The sequence below is a fragment of the Buteo buteo genome, chromosome 15, assembly GCF_964188355.1.
Source record: "Buteo buteo chromosome 15, bButBut1.hap1.1, whole genome shotgun sequence".
NCBI lineage: Eukaryota > Metazoa > Chordata > Aves > Accipitriformes > Accipitridae > Buteo > Buteo buteo.
Genome location: NC_134185.1, coordinates 3,703,611 through 3,721,713, shown reverse-complemented (window position 1 = coordinate 3,721,713; position 18,103 = coordinate 3,703,611). Strand labels below are relative to the sequence as shown.

The 18,103-nt window shown below is 36.3% G+C and overlaps 1 protein-coding gene across 1 annotated transcript in view; it reads right to left on the bottom strand.

The window, feature by feature from the left end:
- ADGRB3 (adhesion G protein-coupled receptor B3) overlaps nt 1-18,103 on the bottom strand; it is a 460,271-nt gene that overhangs the window by 272,587 nt on the left and 169,581 nt on the right. The window contains exons 3-4 of the mRNA XM_075046423.1: nt 5,760-5,870; nt 383-544 (exon numbers count right to left, since the gene is read on the bottom strand). Of these exons, the coding sequence (XP_074902524.1) occupies nt 383-544; nt 5,760-5,870 (273 nt within the window). The remainder of the gene's footprint in view (nt 1-382; nt 545-5,759; nt 5,871-18,103) is intronic.

Here is an 18,103-nt window from a genome sequence, read left to right as displayed (position 1 = left end):
ACCCACCCTGTTAATCAGTCTCTGCTTCTTAATGTATTGATGATCTGGGTTTCTTGCCTAGCTTGTATTTTGTACTTATGCTATACCTTCTCTTTTCTGAGTGAAAATCGGAGAACACAGACTTTTTTAAAAAATCTGAAACTGCCAGAAAAAAGGGACTCTTGTTCCTTATCTTGACTGTTCTGAAAGTAAAAATAACAATCTACATGACAAAATTTCACAGCTGAATAGTATTACACTTCTCTGCTCTAACTGAAATGCCCTTATGAAATTCATGTTAAAAATAATAATAATAATAATTAAAAAAAGATATAGTTTCAAATTCTTATCATCATACAGTTCAAAAACATCCACAATTTTATTTATTGGCTGCTAACACTACCTGGACAGAGGGCAGTGTTATTGCAAACCCTTGATTCTCTTAAAGGGCCGCTGCAGTGTGTCCCGTAAGGTGATACACAAGTTCTGGTTCGCACCTGCGACCCTTGACCACAAGTAACTGAACACGTACTCCACTGGGCCCACTCTTCGACACCAGATTCACCTGTATTCAAGACAACAAACAAACATGAATATAGACATAAGTATTAATGAGACTTTTTTTTTTTTTGCTAAAGCTCATTATCATCTGCTCTTATAAATCAAAGAAAAAAGTACCACACCAAAATAAATATTTAAAAGTTCATGGAGTAAAGCAGCTGTGAAAATGTGCAATGAATAGAAAATAAAGACACCTACAATGCTGCAGTCACATAACGCCTGTCAGAGGGAAACACTTTGATTGCTTAACATCATTTACGACTTTATGAGAACTACTGCCCTTCAACACTTTAGAAAGAACACTGCCCTCAGGATGCTAAAAGAACATAGACAACTCTTTTTATATAATAGCAAAGGATTTATCTTTGATATTTATACTTATCACTCTAGGATTAAGGCTAGGTAATAGTTTAAGGAACTCTACCAGTAAGGGAATTCTGATTTAAAAACAAACAAACAAGAAAACCCCCAAACGAAGCCAACCCCCTAATTTCTTATCTTTTCTTCAGCAAAGGAGAGTCATTTAGCATTTGAGAGAAGCACCCTGGTAAAGAGAAGCACTTTTCTTACCAAATTTTAACCTGAATCGTGGGATGGGAACTTCGGTTTGATCATTTACTGCACAGATCTGCTCCTTGCTTCTGACCTACAGGTGTGTTAAAGTCTTGGATGCGCTAGACCTCATTACTGCATATAGTACATACCACTATGTTCAAAATTGTCAGACGTGATTTATTAATACCATAGAATTGAATAGCATCATTTTTTTCGTTGTTGAGGGATAGCACATTATATTATTTCTATTTTTTTCCAAAGCAAGTAATGCATGAAGTCTTCTTGCATGGATGTTACAGGAAAGGATGCTTAAATTTAGTTTCCATGAACAGCTATACACACAATTCTGTAATTCCTTCCACAAAAGCATTCATGTTCAGAAAACTGGATCCCTTGAGTATTATCAAAAAGCAAATGCAAAAATAATGTGAATATACCTCACTGAACAATTTGAGTAAATAATTCTGGATTCATGTTTATCTTCTTCCATTTAAAATCAGTATAAAATGGCATGCTGAAGCCTCTATTGCACCCTTGATTTTTAAACCCAAGTCCTTTTTGAAACAAATGGGTTTTTCCGCTTTAAAAATCAGTGGCATGATACAACCTTCAGTCTTGAATAGCTTGCTTTAAAGTTTCAGTTTTCTCAATATACCTCTAGTCTTCCAAAAGTTTTGGTATTTGTCGCAATCAAGGGAATGTCTGCAAACCAGGAAGGCTCTGATGCTATCTTCCAAGAATGCAGTAAATGATACACTATTTCTTGAAACTGTGCTTTTGTAGCAAGCATCCGTCCAAGCTCTTTTTTTGTTTGTTTGTTTCCAGAGGCCAAGCATGAAACCTTTGCAAAATGCTTGTCTCTGCTAGTCATCTAAGCAGCAATTCTAAGGCTATTCAATGCTTTAAAAAAAAAAAAAAGTGCTTCTTATTCAGTAACAAGACAGAATGCTTTATAATTAGCACACAAATCCCTCTGCTTTTCATAAAATTCTATACAACTCTAACAATTTCTATGGACAAGGAAAAAATGATGAGTTTTTTTACATACAAAAATTCACCAGAGTGATTTTTGTAGTAATTTTCTTTATTTATTAGGTGAAAAAAATGAGAAATTTAATCACTGATTATTGTTTCAATAGTTTTTCTGATATGAATTTAGCATTCTTATTAGGTTGTTACATGGCTTGGGTTCAGGTTAGATGACATAATATGGTAAATATAGCTAATATCTAGGTAGACATTCACAGTTATACAATATGCACTATAAACCCTAGGTACATGGTAAAAATACTTGTATTACTATGGGTTTCTAGGCTAATATTTTTTGTCTTTTCCTACATGTTTGAAGTTGACTTTGCCTTCATTAAAATGGTTTAGATGAAAGGTCAAATAGCAGAAAAAGTCAAAGCTGTGTTTCTCAAGATGTTCCTCATTATGTAAAACAGTCATATATACTCAGTGTAAATTATCCATTATCCCACACAGACATGGTGACAATGCATAGCTATTAAAATACAGAAATGAAGCATTAAAACTTTAAAATTTCAGATATCTTAAAGTGATAGAAAGTTACTCTTAACCCTTGGAATATGATGAAAAATAGCAGTAATGTGATACTAAGAAATGTGATTGTACTGAGTGAATTTTTAAATTAATAATTAGAAGTTCTGAGCATATATGGACTGTCCATTCACAAAAGGCAGAATTTGGCAATATACTTCAGCATTAATAAAGGATAGACCGCTTCAACATTTGCTGGAGCAAGATCCTCCACACTAAGATGATGTATGGTGCAAAAAGAGTGAAAGCAAAGAAAATAGAGAACAATTTTTTCTCACCAGCTGCTTTGCTTCCTTTTGCACAATGCATTATGATTTTTTGGTAATTTTTAATTTTTCAGAGTATTCTGTACTGCTGTCAGTATGATTATTACTTATTTAAAAATATTTTAAAGGAGGGGAACATCTTCACAGACATATCATACCACAGTTAGCCATTTTTAATTTAAGTAAATAAAGACTTCTTTATTTTCTAGAATAAACCTAGATTGCCTATGTAGTCTGCAAATACATCTTCTATTGTTGTCTTTATCTCTCTTCCATTTTTTTATTTTCTGAAATGACAATTTCAAAAGGGCTACTTTTTATTTTCCCTCTACTTTTCTGTTACTTAAGAACTCTTAAATTTTTACATCTATCATATTAAACCTACAATCTCAAATTAACTATTGGCAAGCTACCAAGACCTTAATCTCCCCTGCTGCTCGACATGTAAGAGGAAACATAAACTTACTGTATGGAAGGCCTCATTGATCTGTGTAACACTTACCTGTATTATACTCTCTAAATCCCATAACACCTAAGGGAAGGATCAGTCCAAACACATAAAATGACAAATATAGGACAATAAATTATTCACAAAATATTTTTTTTAAATAAAATGTTTTACTGCCTCATATCACTCATATACAAACAGGAAAATGCATATTTTAATACCACATTTTAAAACTCTTCCATTCCTAGCAAAATTCGGTGGATTAAGTCCACTATTCTAACAGTATTAAATGCTGTTCATAAATCTTTTCCAGGACAATTTTCTCTTCCTACGTCTCTGCCTTTTTAAACCACACAAACATTTTGTTGCACTTTTGCATCTGTTTTATTATTACACAAAATAAAATATTAAACAGGCTTAAAATATAAGAAGCCTCACAAACTCAGTATCCATTTACTTTAAAGGCTATTAGACTTCTTAGTACATGAGTAAATTCATGAGATAGATGTGTTAGGAAAAACCTTATGAATCAGTTTAAGAAGATATCACAATAATTATATCACAAGAAAATGAATGCATTAGAGGTGAAGAAAATATGCAATGATCACTACAAAGGAAAATCAAAATGACGAAGAGATGAGAATTAGTAAGTATGTCCAAAAAGAGCGCAGTATTACTTAAAATGTGTTAACCTACAGTATGTAAAATATAGATTTCCTCAAAGCTGGGCATGTCAATTTATATGCTGTGCTGATACATCTCACATGCTTTCAGAACAGGACCTTGAAAACCAAGCCTGTATAATTTTGAACGTTCATCTCCCACTCCACACACACAATCTATCAGAAGGTGATGGTATAAGTGCTGCATTTGTAATGCAGTTCTCTAACACCCATAATAGATGCACTGCAATGCATGACTAGAAATTACCAAAGACAAGTTTTACCTGATGATATGAAAGCTTTAGGGATTTATATGAGGAAATAAAACAGATCATCCTACTTATTTTTTGGAATAATTGTATGAATTCAAGAAGCAGCATAAAAGCAAAGGTGTTATTCTATGTAGTAAGCAACTAACATTCTAAGTCTGAGCTAGGTATGTAAGTAATAAGTTCTACTTGCCTAAACAAAAACTGCACGGAGACCAAGAGGGTCCTAGGCTCCCTTCTTCCACTACGTTTGCTGACAGCAGTATCAACTGGGAGTTAGCCGTAAAAGTAGTCCTATAGATTAATAGGAGGGAAACAGACTTCTTCCCTTTCTAAATTCTTTACCAAACAGATCTACACTGATTGGCTATACATGTATTTAGATTACTTAATATATCGGTTTCTGCAAATCTGTTAAGTAAAGCACCCTGCTACTAAGGAAGTCAACATGCAACATAACTAGAAGCAATTATAGCTCTTTCACTAAAGTGAATATAAACTGGAAGCATTATGTATGACTGATGCAGGCATATTTTCAAGGTTAGTAACTATGGAATACAGAGTAAGTTGTTTCAAATCCATACAATAATTATGGGGCACAAGATTTTTCAACGCAGGAACTTACTGGAATGGAGCGTGTAGGGAACCTTTACAGAGTTAGTTTTTACCAACAGATACACAGATTGTTACTGATGGCAAAATGGGCAGTAATGTTGGTGCATGAGAGCTTAATTCGACTCACCACCAAAATGTTGTCATTGACCTCAAAGGCAGCTGTGGTAACTGTTGGTAAACAGGCCTTTTTTTTTTTTTTTTTTTTTTAATTACTTCAGCTCTAGGTTTGTAATATCATTTTGGTACCTTTATCTAAAGAAGATGAAGTTGCTCAAACAAAATTAGAAAATATGTTTTAGATGAAAAACTGTTAGATAATTTGCACATCCAATTAAAAACTACTTACAGCCAATTTCATTCAGTAATCATGAATCTGGAAACTAGAGAAGAGAGCGTTGTGCTGGGCCAAAGACAGTAAATGCTGAATGTGTGCACATTAAAGTCACCCTAGTAATTAATTAATTGATAAATGCCTAAAGCTGGGATTAGACCTTAGTTTATTTATAAAGAAATCTGAAGCATGTTCTTAACTTCTTTGAAGAAAGTTAATACGTCACAGTAAGCTGTCCTGTGTCCTGTACATGCGAGACTGCTTTTACTGCTAAGGAAATTCATGCTTATACTAAATGATTCAGTATCCACATTCACAGTGCATGTTTTTGTATGATCTACCTAATTCTCCGCTACTTTATTTATGGACTTTAACTGGTGAAAAAAAAATAAATGATTCAAAAAAAGTATCAGCTTAGAAAACTGACAAATATGCAGCAAAAGATTATGGAAACATGCAGTGGTTTTGCTAAAATTAACAACAGTAAATAGAAAAATGTAACTGATGTATTACCAGTTTGTGCCATAAATTTAGCAGCATCAGCTTGCTCCTGAGGGACCCTTTTCTCATGAACAGATCGAGGTCGCTGACTTTTAATTGTATGATCTCCCATCATTCCAAATTCTAAAGACAGAATAAAGGTTTATGAAAGCTTGTGTGTAGACATTTCTCAAAAGTCACATACTGTCTCATGCAATATGTTCCTAAACATACCTGGAAGTTGCTGGTAAGAATCAGGCAAGTGATAATGGCAGTTAACATCAAATTAACTTTGCTACACTCAGCTTTTAATAAATACTTAAATTTGTGTCTGCAGATTTTCAAACATGATTTTACTGTATGAACCAACATTCAATGTAGTGACGCGTACTATAAATCAGCTGTATGACATGGGACAAAAGCAATTATTCAAATGCAGACATTTTATTCTTCTATTTTGAATCAGTGCAAACCACACCAGAAAGTGATTGTGACAGCGTTAGACATTGCTGTTCTATGGCAGAGCCTGCTGTTCCTCCAGAGGACTTCTATTTCTGCACTCATCTTTCAGGCGGGCAAAGCCTTCAACAGAGATAACGAGTCATCTTTGGGAATGGTGGCAATGCTAAATAATAATAATTTAACCAATGAAGTGCCTAAGTTTTAGACTGAATCCAGCAGAACAAGCACTTGTGGACTGCTTCCTTTCTGAAACCTCTTAGTTATAAAAACTACAGGTTATGTCTTGCCCTCAGGATTTAAAAAAAAAGTCCCCATTGATTTTAATAGGGAAATCTACATAAAAACCCAATGACATAAAGGCCAGAATACGGGAGACAAGAGTGCTTCATCTTTTACCCTATCGCTGCTGTCATTGACCCTCTCCGGTCCTGCTCAAACCTCCTAGCCCTCTACCTCCGACTCCTTTTTTCCTTTCTGGGATGAAATGTGGAGGGTCCTTTGCACTTAGAGGGGACTGCTGCGTCTTCAGCACAGTTCCCTCTGCTCCTCCCAGGCATACGGAGCTCTCCGCGCCTCGCAGCTAAATATTCACTTTCTGGTGGGACTCTAATTTCAGAAGCGTGTGCTGGGAACCGTGGGTTAACAGTGAAACTACTTCAACTACAACCACATGAAGCTTCTGATGAGGCAGAAGGTGTCTGAAGCACTAGGAATATAAACATTAAAAATACCTTTCTGCTGGAAGGTTACCTTGCAAATGCAAAATACGAAATACTCCCCAATCTGTAAAGCCATGAAGATGATAAAACTTACCTTCCCTGCCTCAAAAGATGCAAAACATTATATAAGATGTAAGTTCTACTAATAAATATTATTTGCAAACACATTGTTTTGATAAATCATTAAATTGAACATATTTAAAAATCTATTTAGGGTATAGAAATAATACAAGGTAAATATATTTAAGGGGTCAATCAGCAGAGAGAGGGTTGTTTATTTTACTTTCTAGTAAATTATTACTATATTTCTCCAAATTAGTGTTTCTTTTTGTAAATATTCATTAATGGCACCCCTTAAAATATAAATTTAATTATTCATTTGAGAACAGCAATGCAGTTTGCATTCTAAAGACAACATTTGAAAACCTAATTAGTAAAATATATTTTGAGAATTAAACATCCAACGTTTTTAAGACATCCCAGAAATACATATAAAAGATAATTAAATTATGTATCTATACACATACATATAAGCACGTATATGTATGTATACATACATGTGTGTTATAAAATTTTATGAATACTTTTTTACAAAATACACCTCTTCTATAGCTCCTCTGATTTAAGACAGCTTTTTATTCTGTGGGAAATCTCTTACTATAATTAATGTTTTACAATCAATATTCTAATGCAAATTACAATGATACTTTTACAGTTTTTTACAAGGTGCAGCGCAGATGACCATTAGCCACACAGTGATGGCCAAGAGACTTTACACAGCTTTTCCCCTGATGAGGCTGTGAAAGCAAGGCGTGTTTGCTCTGAGTTTGCTCCCTGGGCACTGCCTGCTTGTCAGCCCCTTTAGAGGATATGGCACCATTCTTGCCGAAGACTTAATTCTATTTTTTTTTTTTTAAGTTAGAGTGCAATAACGGGAGACCTTTGCTAGAGAAAGGCTTTCCAGAGGCATACAGGGAGGTGGTGAACGCTCCAGCCCTGGTCCCGCAGCACACACGGTGGCCCATGGGACCGAGAGCTCTGGTGAAGAGGCAAAGGAAAGTCTGGGAGATCAGTTTTCGGGGTTGTCATTCGTACCCGGTGTAGCTCCTCCATTCACAGCGATGGAGTTACTCGGGAATATCACCAAGCAAAATGAAATACAAGTTGCTGATGCAGGATCTAATCACGCCTCTTTTCATTTTTCCACTTAGCAACAGCGCATTTTTGAATTTACACATTCAATTCACTTCAACTATTGCTGATGGTCTTTGAGATGCACTTTTCAACTCATCTCCCTTTGATATATTAAGCATTTATATAGGAAATATATAAGTATATATGAAAGATAAATGTTTCAGAACAAAGATAAAAATATTTCTTTGTAAGTTTTGTCAAGAAATGGAACCAGACTTACGCAGTGCTCTCATTTTCATATTCAGCTGAAGTATTTAACCAAATGCCGCATGAGAACAAAAGCAGTAACAGGAAATGCAGTGTACTGGCATGGGTGAGGGCTTTAAGGCCTCATTAAAATTCAGGCCTCATAAGAAAAGAAAAATAAGGGTCAAGTACATTTTTGTAATGGGATCAGAAGTGTCCAGTTTCTGCATATAAGTACAAACAGTGCTCTCAAAATTGTTTAATCTAAGCAGCTCAACAGTAATGCATTTTTTATGAAGCACTTTATAATAAAATATCTTACTTAAGTGACCGCCATAGTTTACAACAAATACTAAATAGAATAAAACTTTCCTCCATTTTCAGAGCCTAGCTAAATAACGAATGTAGAAGACGAAGCAGTTATGCATTTCTTTTCCCTCACTACTTCACAGAGGAGGAATATTTAAATGCTTTCTGGGCTAGGAAAGCATTTTAACACAAGTCAGACTAAAGTATGGCTAAACGGCACAGTAGTTTCAAGGACCTCTTTGTGGGGGAAAGGCGATCGGAACCATCTCGCTCCAGCCAGTATCTGGCTAGAGGTGTCCTGTAAGGTCAAGGCAGCACAATTCAAGAGCTGATGTCTGGGATGTAATATTGGATGTTTGAATTGAGATTATGAGCAAAGGACTTTTTCCTCATTCTCACTCTTCTTACCTAGTTCTTGCTGCTGAAAATCACCTTCCTAACCCTGAAGAAGGTATTTTTGCAGACATCAGTTTCTGAACAGAATTTTTAGGTGATGCCTGTCCTAATTTTCCCTCAGGTGAAACAGGACAGTCCTTCTCTGCTTTTACCTCAAACATTGATATTAATCAGGTTGTTTCACTAAATAGAGAGGGACAATGAATCTTTTCAGCAGCAGACAGGCACACAGACTGATCCAGAAGTTGCCAATGTGACTCTAAGTTAAGCCTGGAAACACAAAAGGGTTTTAATGCTTTTTATTACATTGCTAATGCTATAATCTACCTGCATGAGAATAAAACTCAAAGAAATACCTCAAAATGTAAATAACAAATAGCATTATGGGGAATCTTGAATGGATCATTTTAGCCAGACCGTGACTTATAACAAATCATAACATATTCCAAACACTTGTGGTAGAAAATCTGAGATTTAGTTATCTGATAAAAGAATTTGTCCTGCTGTGAGTGGTCATTTGGTGGCTATGGAAGTACGATAGTTTCCTGCAATAGGATGCGTATTCTTTGTTTCCTCAGCTGTACACAATGGATCGATACTTGAAAGTATTTTAGCAATGCATAGATCGTAATATGGATGTGATTTCTTTCACTTCACATATAACTCTGAAGCATGTAATATAATTCCATGCCTTCTAAGGAGTATAAGAAGAAATAACAATGATTTCTGAGATTCCAAAGTTTACAGTTGAGTATTATTTACAAGAACTCTTATCTGTAGTCCCATTGGCTTTACCTTTATTTTTATGTTATGTTATGGGAATTTTTATTCCTATTGAGTAACCTTTTTAGTTTTTAAAGGAGAAGCTAAAATCTTGCGGCCAATGTAGGAGTACGTTTTTAGGAGAGAAGAGAGGTGCCATGTGCTCTCTGTAGGAACAAAGAAGAAAAAACATCTGTTAACAGTATAAAAATGCAAAGTAGGAAGACTGAGCAATACAAAAGAAAAGTACCAGCTTTGCAAGATTCTACTCACCAACAGCTAGTCTTTGCTTTTTGACAAGTAGATAATCATTAAAGTTAAGGTACACATCAAGCAGATTTTATGCCTAGGCTGTTTAATAATATTTGTAAGCCTGTTACATATATATCCTGATCATCAGATGACATCATAAACCACATTGGTTTGGCTCTTATGGCTATTTTTACGTCACATTTCACAGGACCTTCACGGTATAAATGTATTGATCTGGTTATAGGTGTACCACCAACTACAAGTTGTGCTATTAATGGCACAGAACATACTGGTGTTAACAAAAAAGCCTTTTTCAGCATAGTAGTTGGTGACGACAGCGTGAATGAACTGTTGAAATAAAAAAAAAAAGTGATTCTGAGGCCTTTAGGGTTACCCCTTCAGGGCATGTAAAATGTAAAGCAGCTTCCGAGAGCTGCTGAGCTCGTAGGGAACCGCCTGGAAGGTGAGGTGGTGGCGAGCAGCTCCCTGACGGCTGATGGGAACCTCAAAAGCGAGAGGAGGCAATCGATTCCGCAAAGCAACCATCATTTTCTTCTCTCACCCACAGCACTCCGGCAGTGTACTTCATACCATCCTACCCACTCCTGAACTGTAAATAGTCAAATGAGTGTTTTCAATTACTCTTGACTTCAGAATGAATATTAAAGGCCTTGGAGCCAGAATGTGCATTAGATGAGAACTGTCTCACGTGCAGTAGCCTGGCATCCTCTCTGTGCCAACACAGGAATGTTTTTCCCAGGAATTATGCAAAATGCTGATGTAAGTCCCAGGTGAAGGGGAAGGAGGGGGTACAGAGGTGGAATGGAAGAAAGAAGAGGGCTACAGAAATAGATAAAGAACCACTACGTTTAAATTCATTTTTGGACTGAGCTATTAACTGATTTCAATAGATCTGATTAATTGCAGACTTCCAGGAGCTTGGAAAAATTTCCTGCACATTTAATTTCTTCGTAGCCCATTCTACAGTTTCTCCCAGAAAGATACTACATAGCGCAATATGCAGCAGTTTGGGGTTTCTTGTCACAGTTGCAGCTGGTCAGTACAATTTCTTCTGGTCACTAGATGGCAGAATGTGTGTTGACTTAGAAGCAGAATTTTGCATTGAATTGAGAAGCTGGGACTTCCTGTTTCTTTTTCACTATAAAATTATCTCTCATATATTCAAAAATATTATTACATTCAAAGGACTGAGGGGGGTTTGTTTGCTTTTTTTTTTTAGTTCTTATTTTGTAGGGCTGAAGATAAAAAAAAACCACACCCAAACCAAATAAAACATGAGCTGCAGTTGGTTTTCCCTTCCAGTAAACCCTGTGACAGAAGAGAAGAAAATCCCAGGAGCGCTCCCTTCCCTGTCTCCAGCCCTGCTCCCCTGTAGCCAGGCACCCAGGCCCCATGAGGAAATCCTCACTCTCAGCCGCTGCCGTGGTGGGACACAGAGCTTCAGGGCATCGTCCGTGAACGGCATCACTCCGCAGCGCAGGCTTAAGCTATGGCTTTCTACAGGAACCCCCTCAAATGATATTTCCTCACCAGGCAGGCAAGTTGCCAAAATAGTAACATAGCTATTAGCTGAATTAGATTTCCATGGGAACCTCTGCTTTGCAAATGTGGAAAACGTTCTTAAAACAGTCTTTGCCTACTTCCTACGTAGACCCTGGTCCCATAAAAAGTCCTCTTTTGGCTCTCCAAAGCAGTATAGAAGGACTTTGACCGGTTTCAAACTGAATGGAATAATTTCTTTCACTAGAGAGAATTAAGATCTGAACTAAGCTGTATTCATGAATGCAGCAAGAAAGATGTCCTATTACTCATGAAAACACTGAGAGGATTTTAACAGCAGTGGAAATATGAAAGGCAATAGTATTTGTACTAACAAAGTCAATTTTTTTGATTATAATACACTCTTGTGTTTTATCAAATAAAAGAAAAAGATAGGATAACGTTTGTAGGAAGTTAGATAGAAGATTTCCTTTCTCTCACACACAGATATACTAATACATATATGTATGCGCTCTTTCAAAAAATTAGGGAAAATTATTATGTATTCTAAACAGTCAACATATTGTACATAGGTAATTAGTTTCTGTTTGTCTCTAGGGAGACCCATTTGCTCCTAGGAAATAATGCTGGATTAATACTACTGCTGCTATTTTTAATGACATAAGAAATGAAATATTACTGAATTAAGATATAAATTATAGCACAAATCCTGATGAGCTAGACTATCTCGTGGCAATGCAATCTGCTTTCTCTCTGTACATCTCTGCAGTGACTTGCTTGGCCAGCCATTATCTTCAGTGGGATCTGAACCTGTTTATTCATGGTTACAGATTTGGTCGGTGAAGAATATCACGAAGATGTAATATTTATTCACTTTGTATGTGCACAGAATGTTGAAACTGTGCAAGCTCTATTACTTGCCTTCCTGGGCCCAATTTCTCATCACTTTACACCTAGGCAGGAGAAACTGAGCACGTGAATCTAGTGACGCGGCTCATATCTGTTCAAAATGAACGTAAAATGTCACCACGGCAGGTAGTGTGTTTTCGCATGTGCTTTGCAGACTTATAGCTAAGCAAAGAGGAAAAGGAGGGGTGAATGAAAACCCAAACTGCAGCTTTATGCATTTATACATTCACTAGATCTGACATATTTTATAATTATCATGGCCAATATGCAGAAGATGCTCTGTAGTTCACATTTTCCCCATTCAAATATTTCCCTAGCAATCCATCCCCAAATGTTTGCATTCGAATAAAAATAATAAAACTAATAAAGGAAATTTACATTATCAAGTTTAGCATTAAAATCCTCTAAATTCAACAGTATGTTTTTCTCTCATATTCCCTATTGTTCTCTCAAGAGATTCACAGATGTAATAACACATTAAAAAGAATGAAAACACAGGGGATTACCTTTATTTATTTTTGCTTTTTAAAATGAAAGACCTTTAATGTATTCTCTTGTAGTATTCTCATCATTTTAATGTTTCTACTATAATAACTTATTTATGTGTAGCCTTTAAAAATTTAAATCATAGTGTCATAATAATACTTTGGTACCTTCCTTGCTTTTTTACATTTCATACTATTTCACTTCTGCATTAAGTATTTTGCTTTTGTCGTATATTTAATTAATTGTATTATTGATACAGTTAGCCAGTGCAGTGGTTGTTTCAGAATAGCAGCATTTTTATACAAACAATCTCTTTTTACTGAACACTGCAGCAAGCTACCTAGATATTAACACACAGGCTAGTACATGCCTCTTTATTGTTCTATACCTTTACAACTCAAGAGAGGATGACTGAGGATAAACTGTAATTTTCTAAGCTATTCTTGAATTCAATAACTTCATTCTCTTTCTTTTCTGTTCTAGAAACACTGAAAAGTAAGTAAAGGTAATTGTAGAAAGCAGGATTCACAAGGACATCTAGACCATTTCCTTGCCCTGCAACTATTTACCGCAGACATTCCTGCAGATGGTTGCCTAATCTTTCCTAAATGATAGCAGCATTCATTAAGATTTGAGATGAATTATCTATGAATTTATGACAGGGAAGTTTACAGTCTGTGAAAGATTCTGAAGCTGTATGAAGAGAAGGAGCAAGAATCAATCTTTTAAATAATAGGTACTGCAAACTCTATTCACTAAGCACAGTTAAACTGAGTGTGGAGGGTTTTTTAGAGTGGTCCAGCTTCTAGGTGAAGCTAAATGATATTGCATGCCTTTTTAAGAGCATTTTCTTGTCCTCGTTTAAGTCTCCTAAACTGTTTTATAAAAGAATAATAAAAAATGGAGGAAGCGTCACTGGATGTGAATTTCGCACATTACATTTTTATCACTTGTGGTACCACAAAGCTGGCTGTTTGTATACAGACATCATGGGTAGCTGCTAAATTGTATGAGGAGAGGAAAGGGAGAGGAGGGGGAGAGGAGGCCAAGAGCCTTGGCTGCTGGAAGCTGGCCTGGTTCCACCCAGCCAGGCCAAATTTTGTCCGCTGAGGACATGGGCTAGAAGGTCTTTTCTAAAACCATAGATCAACTCTGAGCTAAGAGGTTCATATAGCCTGTTCACAAGGGTACGTAGCCTTTGCTAACCATCACTGGCAGGTTAACGATCACACACATGCAGTTTCAAACATACTAGTCCACCCAGTTCAGCCTGGGAGATGTGTGTATGGCACAGCCCCTGATAGGGAGAATGTTGCAACGGTTTCCCAAACAGACCTGGAACCTCCTGAAAGGTCTGAACTCTTATGGTAAAATATGATTCATAAATAACTCTTCTCTAGTCAACAGAATTACCTTAATGGGAAAAGGTGACACAAATGAAAGGAAAAAATCAGTGATTCAAAATTTAAACCTCAGAACAGATTTTCACAATAACTAAATCCTTCCTTCAGAAATACATGCATGGGATTTTAAGTAGGAAAGCACATAAGTGATCTACCTGAAAACTATCAATGAAAATCACTTGGACCTAGGTCTTTCAGAATTTTTTGAAAATCCATTAGATGTTTTCACTGCATTTAGCAAAAGCACACTTTTCTAGGTCTCCAAGATTCTCATTTGAGCATCAAACTCAGCAAATTATTTAATGGTTTTAAGGACCCAGATATCACATTGAGGCTGAAAAGCAGTGTTCTCCTTCACTCTTACTCTATAGTCCACACTCAGACAAAATATCTGAGTTCATCTGCTAACACATCCTTCCTACCTCTATGGCCCAACCACATGGTCGGCTTATTTGACAGGTGTTGCCCATGCAATGCCTCGCTAAAAGCAAACGAACTGTTCAGCTGCAGATCTGAGCTAAGCAATGCATACTTTGTCAACCACCTCTTAGGGAATTTCACCCTGAAGCCTGCATTAAAGAATAGCAGGGGTGCAAGATTTCCGTCCTACATAACGCCAGATCAAATACCTAATGACAACATTTAAAAAATGATAGCGGAAAAATTGACCTAAGAGCAGATGTATTCAATGGGCATAATCTTTCTGATCACAATGTACTATTCTTAACACAGGAACAACAGCACTTTAGTGGGCTGAGAAAATGAATGCATTAGAATTAGTGAGACTATGATAATGATGCTCTACAGGTCTACAAAATACAGATATTTCTCTGAGAGCCATCGGTATACTTCCCCCCCCCCCCCCCCCCAATATACATATTTTTAAAAACTTTAAAAAAATGTTATTCTGTAGCTGTGACAGAGATTTCTATTCAATCATGGCAAAGTACCTCCTGGTCTAGTTCTCTGATTAAATTAGAAAGCAATATAAACCACAATCTAGTCAACAGGACATTGATACTCATATTAGGGAGAATGATGGGGATGACACTGCTGAAGTGGTGTCATCCTCAGAGGTGGAAGAGCATGCCTGTCATTCATCAATAAGCATCAAAGTAACTGATTTTAGTATCCTCATTGTTTCTACATCCCTACATGATGTCCGACACTCAAATCACTTCTTTTAAAGTTCTCATTCATCTCCTGCAAATATTGCTGCAACAATCTATACGTTTTGACCTCCAGAATGATTAATCAAAGTGTACTCGATAGAAAATTGTGGCTGCTTCCCCTACGGATGTCAATAATAAGGATCATTAAAAAACATCTCTTCCCTGATGGCTGCGCAAGATACATCTCATGTAACTCATTTTAGCTTGTCAGCATAATATGCTATGTGGTTACCTAAAATCTGTCTTTGCTCATCATGGTCCATCGTTTGAGGAAGCGATGCCAATAGTCAACATATATGAATGTCTGGAGATGGCAAGCAAGGATTTTAAGTGAAAATATTTAGTTCTGGACTTAGAACTATAGAGTTTGTGATACTCATCAAGCTGGGAACCCTGACTGTAACTTATGCAAATACATTCTCAGAATGACCTATTGCTTATGGACATAAATAAACTAGTACCTCTTTCATGGAGAAGTCCACAGTTAGTGGCATTTTACTTAGCGCAAACAGACTTTCTCTTAACAGCTGGAGACATACATCCCAGTTGTAGATCATGGCACTCTAAAAGAGAGTTAAGACTGGAATTTCATTATGCTGCTCCTAACTATGAACTTTTTTGAATTGTCTGCAGAGCTGCTTGCACATCTGCCCACAGATATCCTATAAATCTCGGCCATTGCCTCTAGTCTGCTGTCTAGAAAGGGCTGAAAAAGAATGGCTTTGCTAGGGAGCTCAGTAAAATAGCCACAAAAACATCTTTTATACAAAGACATTTTCAAACAAAAAATTTAATTTTCTTCAAATTATGTTTTTCCCTCTTGTGTGTTGGCTCTCTGAAAATATTCCAATGATTTAGTTGCCTGAAAGAAGTGTTCTCAAATACAGGCTACTGTAAGCACATACAATGGAATATTTATGGTAAGCAAATCTGAATCAATAAATTAAATTATGCTCACTAGAGACTTCATAGTATATATTCTGATTGTCCAATCAGGAATCAAAATCAGAACTATAAAAGCAGTATGTCTAGTCACAGCTAGCCCATATGCATTCTAAACTGAAAATAAAAACCAGTGAGTATTGAAGAATAGAGGAAGTGTTTGTGGGTGAAAATAGTGCCCTTTTTTTTTTTTTTAAGAACAGCTAACATATTGGGGAAACATAGGCAGACCTGGGGCACACAAAGCTTTCAGCTCTGATGTAGAAGCATCAAACTTCAAAGCTCCTAGAAGTTTTGTTACTGCCACTTACAAACCTTGCTTCACTTATGTACTTAGACTGCCATGGCTCTAACACCACTACCACAGTGACCAGATTAGACATATTTCACACCCAGTTGAGTGGCTAACAGTTAACTTCAAAAAGGGAATAAGGCAAAAGAGATTATAAATTCAGAAAAACAACCACTATGTTGACCACAAAAATTATCCAGCATGTATTGTTTGCTTCAATCTAGTTATCAAGAGTATGTTAAGTAGCCTGAAAAGCCAACGTTGAAGCTCATAAGGTACCAGTTCTCAGAAGAATACCACAGAAAAAGAATCCTAGCTTTAGACCTAGTACAGAGACTACTCATTCTGTAGTGATCTTGTGGAATAATTTTTACATTTTCCAGGATATAGTTAAGTTTGATCTTTTCATTAAAAAAGTTACTTCAGAAAGGTTACTTCAAGTTGGTATTCATACACATCTCCAAGTAAATAAAGTACTGCCAAAAACTAAAATCTTATGATTTTAGAAACAACTATAGGCAAATGAGAATACAATTCTGATTTTTAAAAATCATTACTTGCTTGATATATATGTAGCAAACTCCCCTAAAACTATTCAAGGACTCGTAGGTTTCAAAAGTGGTGTTCCATTAGTTCTAATGAAGGTTTTGAAAGTGCTGCAGCAATGGGTCTGCAAAGCCTGGCTGACCTGGAGTGCTCTGTGCCAGAACCGACTGGAGCCCGGCAGTAGTTACATCTACAGTTGAAGCAGTTCGTTTCCCAGGATAAACTGCAGAACCCATTGATGCAAGACATGGTTATACAAATGCCCACATGCTAACATATGTAAAACATCTCAAAAGGATAGTCTGGGTGCACAAGGTCTACCTCTGGGAAAAGGGCTTGGTGCCACATGACAGCACATGTATAGAGTTTAGGCCATAGAACAGATGTTCCCATTTCTTACTGCCACGTAATTTATATTTTTAAAAAAATCACTACAAGTTCCCAAAAGACATGAAGAAGCAATTTTTTATGTAACAGATTCTGTCCAAAAATAAGTCATTAATGCTAATATACAACCCCCTACATTGGTAATCACAGTTAAAGTGATCAAAATTATATAGAAGTGTTATGTGGTACATTTCAATTATTCTTTCCCACTATCAAAAGAATAGACAAGTCTCATTCTGCCTCATGTTGTTCTTTTAATACTGAACAGCAGAGTAACATCACCTACAAATGACAATACCTTCACCTGCACCAGTATAAATCAAAAGTCATGAAATAATGGAATTAAATGTGTGTATAACTGCTGTGTGAGCAGAATTGGCTCCAGACGGATTAATTCATGTGCTGTTCACAACCACAGAGGACTGACAGACCTAGAAGA